The sequence below is a fragment of the Mastomys coucha genome, unplaced genomic scaffold (genome assembly GCF_008632895.1).
Source record: "Mastomys coucha isolate ucsf_1 unplaced genomic scaffold, UCSF_Mcou_1 pScaffold21, whole genome shotgun sequence".
Lineage (NCBI taxonomy): Eukaryota > Metazoa > Chordata > Mammalia > Rodentia > Muridae > Mastomys > Mastomys coucha.
The window spans coordinates 18604961-18609908 of NW_022196904.1; the positions used below are offsets into that span (position 1 = coordinate 18604961).

Below are 4948 nucleotides of genomic sequence, written 5' to 3' on the forward strand. Positions count from 1 at the left end.
CAGAACACTAACCCAGACAGACCGGAAGGAACCTGAGTCACTGGGCTGGCAGAGTTCCTGTGTGCCTGATCAAGCTGGTCCCAGTTACTCCCAGTGCTGGGACAGATGTTTGTTCCTGCTTACCTCTGATCCTGGGTGTGTCAGAGCACCTGGGAATGGAGCTTCCTCTTTCTTCTTCCTGTTATCAGTAGTTCTGAATGTTAGATTTTTTTTTTCCTGTGGGGTCAAAGGTACCTAAGTCTATGAATTCGAGTGGAAACATAGGGGACAGAATCAGGTATTGGCAGTTTCTCCATGTTCATTTGTGTGTGAATTTTTCATATAAATGCAAGATGTAAAGCAAAATGTTTCAATGAACACAATTCAGCAGTTCAACTGTATAACAATTATAAATAAACCTGTTAAAATTTTCTGGACAATGTCAGCATTTGGATTTTTTTTTTTAAGTAAATTTCTTCTTGATGGCAAAAAAAGCACTGGTCACTCTGCCAGAGGATCCAAGTTTAATTCACAGTACCCACACAGTACCTCAAAACAGTGTTTGAGTCCCAGGGTCTCCCATGTTCTCGTCTGGCCTCTGCATGTACCAGGCACACAAGCAGTGCACAGACACACATGCAGGCAAACACCCATACACATGGTAAAGATAAAATAAATACTAACCCACTACATCATGCATATTTACTTATATGATAACTCACAAAATATTATCACAAGATTGATGCATCCTTCCTTCCAAGCAAGGAGCTGGCACCCATGTGAAGCAGCATGCTCCCCTCTGAAGCCCCATGTGTTGCAGCTGTGCCAAAGGGTAAAGCATCAGCACTCTGAGAGCCTGGGGGACGCCTGCCTGCCCTTGGTGGTCACTGCACCATTCACATCAGCAGCACATATAGACAGCGTGCTGTGTGAGGTGCAGTCCTAAGCGGCCATTATACACAGATTCCTGCCCCTCTCAGGACACTGTGTAAAGCAGAATCAGCCAGAGTCAGGAGACAAAGGGCACACGTGTTCTCCTTTGTGTGGGATCTAGACCAGGGAAGGACAAGAAAGTAAAAGGCTGTTGGAAAGTGGGAAGAGTAGTAGTAGACATAGACACGAACCAAGAGCCCAGGCTGGGCTCAGCTGCAGAGCACTTGCCTAGCATGCACAGGCGCTGACTTCCATCCCAGTGCTGCATGCATGGTGGCACCTGCCGCTAAACCCAGGACTCAGGAAGCTGGGTCAGAGGGACTGGAATTTCAAGGTCACTTTCAGTTACACAGAGGGTTCAAGGCCATCCTGGGCTAGAAGACTGTCTCAAGAAATAATGTGCAAACTCTGTTTCTGCTCCTATGGAAGGGTACCCTGAGACTCAGAGGCCCAGGAACTACACAGCTCTGAGGTTGGACAGTCTTCCAGTGGAAGGGCATCCTGAGACATGGGAGCCTAGGGACCACACAGCTCTGAGAGGAAGCCTCCTCAACAGAGGTGCTGCAGCTCCAGGGGAGGGTGTCCCCAAGCTGAGCTGAGGAGTCTCAGGAACCTCAGCCCTGCTTTACTTCGCTGATTTTTCCTTTCTTCTCTTCATGCTCCTTTGCTTCTTCCTGTGAGAGTCATACCAGGTAGCAAATCTCAGAAAAGAGATTTATTGGAGGGTCAGTGAATGGAGCCATGACATCAAGGATCGCTGGCTCTGCTTCTGTAAGTGGACAGCCGGGAATTGAACAAAGGGCAAAGCTTATATAGGATTTCTTTAAAAGACAGAGCTTTTCAGAGCAGAGATTTCCAGAGTGAAGATTGGGTTGGATTTCAAGTCTTGAGCTTAGGGAGCTCAGGGATTGGCGGTTTTTTTCACCCCCTTTTCCCTACATCAAGCGCAAGAGACCTTCGCAGTCAAAGCTGTTTTTGACTGAATCACCATTACTGCTGAACTGTTTGGGTAGGCTAGAGAGGAGGTGTCACCACCTTGGACAGTTCCTGGAGGACAGCTCCTGAGGCGGTATTTCTCCAAGGTGGTAGGCTGAGGAGGGAAAGGTGTCATTGAGGACAGCTCCTGTGGTGATACCTCAGGACATCAGCAGGCACAGGTGTTGACGTTTTGACAAGTGCCACCATATCAACAGCTCTAGCAGGGAACTACCCAGGGACCACACACGTGAAGAACATTATAAGAACTTAGGAACACTTTTCTTTTCTTTTTGTTTTGTTTTTTCGACACAGGGTTTCTCTGTGTAGCCCTGGCTGTCCTGGAACTCGCTCTGTAGACCAGGCTGATCTCAAACTAAAAATCCTCCTGCCTCTGCCTCCTAAGTGCTGGGATTAAAGGCCTGTGCCACCACTGCCCGTTTTTTTTTCCTCCCAAGGAAACTAATTACTTTCTACATAATAATATATTATTAGTAATTCTTAGTAAAAGAACGGAGAGCCAGCAAGATAACTCACTACATAAAGGCATCTATTGCCAAACCTGACATCCTGATTTTGATTCCTAGGATCTAAACGGTGGAAGGAGTAAACTCACTTCCCAAATTGTCCTCTGTCACATGACCCTCGACAGATGTGCGTCAACACACAAGCACACTAAATTAAATGTAATAAAAGAATCGACATCTATGTCTAATCTGAATGGTCATCTTCCTGGGACTGAAGAGGGTAAATATCTGTGGTGGCAATCTGTGCCGTCACCGGCTCCCTGCTCATATATACAATTTAGAAGCATCTCCAGTGACAGGGCAAAAAGGGCGTTCCTCACAGAGCCCTCCTAGATACCATGTGACACTGCCATTGGAAGATGACCTCGGGAGCAACTGACACTGACCTTTGCCCAACACTCACTTTCTGAGCATGCGTGCCTTATGAGGAGGCTAGTTATTGGCTTTACTGGGGACCAGTGAGATGCACCGTTCTCAAGACCTAGCCAATCAAAAGATGGGATGAATGCTCATCAACCAATGAGGTTTCGAGGGTAAGGTCTGGCTTAGGTTAACACATTGGGCATTGGGCAGGCCAAGAGGAGTCGCACATGCGCAGAAGGTCACATCAGCGCACAACCGGATTAAGGCTGAGGTACCTTAAAAGGTACCTTTTAAGGCTGAGATTCTGGTGAGGATATTCGGAAGCCTTAAAGAATTTTGCTGCTTTAAAAGAAAGAAGAGAAGAGGAAAGAAAAGAAGAGAAAAGAAAGGAAAAGAGAAGGAAAAGGAGCAGTGAGAGGCCAGATCCTCCAGGCCTAAGGAAAGAAGCCAGTGAGGAGGAGCAGAGGCGAGGAGGGGGAAGGGGCCTGCGTGAGTTATAGTCACAGGGACAAGAGCTAGGGCATGGACTCCTGAGTTTGATGCAGGGTAAACTGGTACTGAAGTCTTGGTTTTGAGGGAGAATTGGACCATGGACACCCTAATCTGAGGGAGCAGGGTTCTATTCTCAGGAGGGAGTTTGTTCCCTGTGTCTTCGAAGAGCGCTCAGTTCTGGACTTGGTGTCTAAGGGAAGCCTCTAGGATCTGACCAGCCAAGACTGAAGGAGGAGGCCGGGGATTGCACTCCTTCACGACTCAGGGCTGAGAATTGTACTTCTTGAGGCCTGAAGAAGGAAGCTGGGCGACTAGAATCCTGGGTCTTGGGAGTTGGGGCTGTGAGAATGGAACCTAAAAACCACATTCCTAGGACAGACAAACCAGGGCCTTCAGAATTCCAGTTGTGGTTGTGTTGGAGCTGGGTCCCGAGGATGAGATGCTGAGGCCTTGAGAAGAATCTGTGTGGGCTCTGAAGTCCTGACTGAGGCTTAAATCAGAGGACTTCAGGCCTATTGTCTTATGATGCCTAGAACTGTCCCTGTCTAGAAAACAAGAATTAACCCCTCTTTGTCTGGTTGAATTGACTCCTGTAGTTTATCAGTTCCCAGGTCCTGATCAGCTCTTCCCAGCCTCAGAGAAGCCATGGAAGCCTGCCACATCCAGTATGTCCTGTTCCTCTCTCTGCTGGGCTTCTTCCCCTGCTCAGGTGAGGATGTAGAAGAGCAACTGGCAATCATCATTGAGTGTCAGAATGCTCTACATTTCATTCAGTGTCTCTTAATGGATTGAAGGAGAAAAGAGTTGCAGACATGGGAGGAGGAAACCATGTATGTGCAAAGGCCTGAGAAGAACCTTGTGTCTGGACACACCTAGCTCTCCTGCCCACTGTTGGAGACCAGCACCCTGCCCACATTTTCAGGCAGGAAATCAAAGATTATGTGTCCCTTGTTCCATCATCAATATTGGGTGCCCACCTTATTGCCCCCTGTGTTCCTCATCTCCTTGCCTTCCCCTGAGAAGTCTGTCACACTGGAATGTGCCTCATCCTCCTTTTCTTCCCAGACGCTGTGTGATGCCTCCTTGCTTGTGGGACTCTATCAGGGGCATAGGGACAAAGAGGGATGTGTACATGAAGACAGGAAGTGCTGAACCACACAGGAGCCTGGGAGCCATTCTAAGAACTTAGACAGTTTTAGATGTACCTTTATAATTTTAACTATGTATAAATGTGGATATGTGTTTTTTTGTGTATCTTTGTGTGTGTGTCTGTCCCTGCAGGAGAGTAAATGCTAATACTTTTGGGAATCACCTCAGTTCTTGGAAGGGCAGTGAGTGCTCTAAGCACTGAGACATCTCTATAGCCCCTTAAGGACAGAATTTTATTGTAGGAAAGATGGGGATCTACCAGAAGTTTGTGCCTTCTCACAGCTTCTTGAAGTTACTCATGGGCCTGACATTATTACCTAACCATTTAAGGGGATTCATGTGTGCTGGGGGTGGGAGATAACTACAGTGGGGGAGAAGTGAAGGGAAATCAGAGAGACCCATGACAGGTTGAGAAAGGCTTTGCTGTTATCTTTGCTGGCTGAAGCATTAGAGGTGGGAACTGTGCTCAGGATCTGCAGAAACTGTGCAGAGCAAGTCACGGGATGCCCTGGGGACTGCAACGTGGGCTG

At 47.6% G+C, this 4948-nt stretch overlaps 2 protein-coding genes across 7 annotated transcripts in view; one reads left to right on the plus strand and one right to left on the minus strand.

Moving 5' to 3' along the window:
* Positions 1-4948, minus strand: part of LOC116101817 (CD177 antigen-like) — a 56987-nt gene that overhangs the window by 14941 nt on the left and 37098 nt on the right. The window lies entirely within an intron of this gene.
* The window catches only part of LOC116101814 (CD177 antigen-like), a 6542-nt gene continuing 4571 nt past the window's right edge, over positions 2978-4948 (plus strand). For 2 of the 5 annotated variants that reach the window (XM_031385671.1, XM_031385675.1), the window contains exons 1-2: positions 2978-3084; positions 3874-3978. In XM_031385671.1, the coding sequence (XP_031241531.1) occupies positions 3915-3978 (64 nt within the window). In that variant the 5' untranslated portion in view covers positions 2978-3084; positions 3874-3914. Of the gene's footprint in view, positions 3267-3865; positions 3979-4948 lie in introns of all 5 variants that reach the window. The other 3 variants (XM_031385674.1, XM_031385673.1, XM_031385672.1) reach the window with 3 other exon arrangements.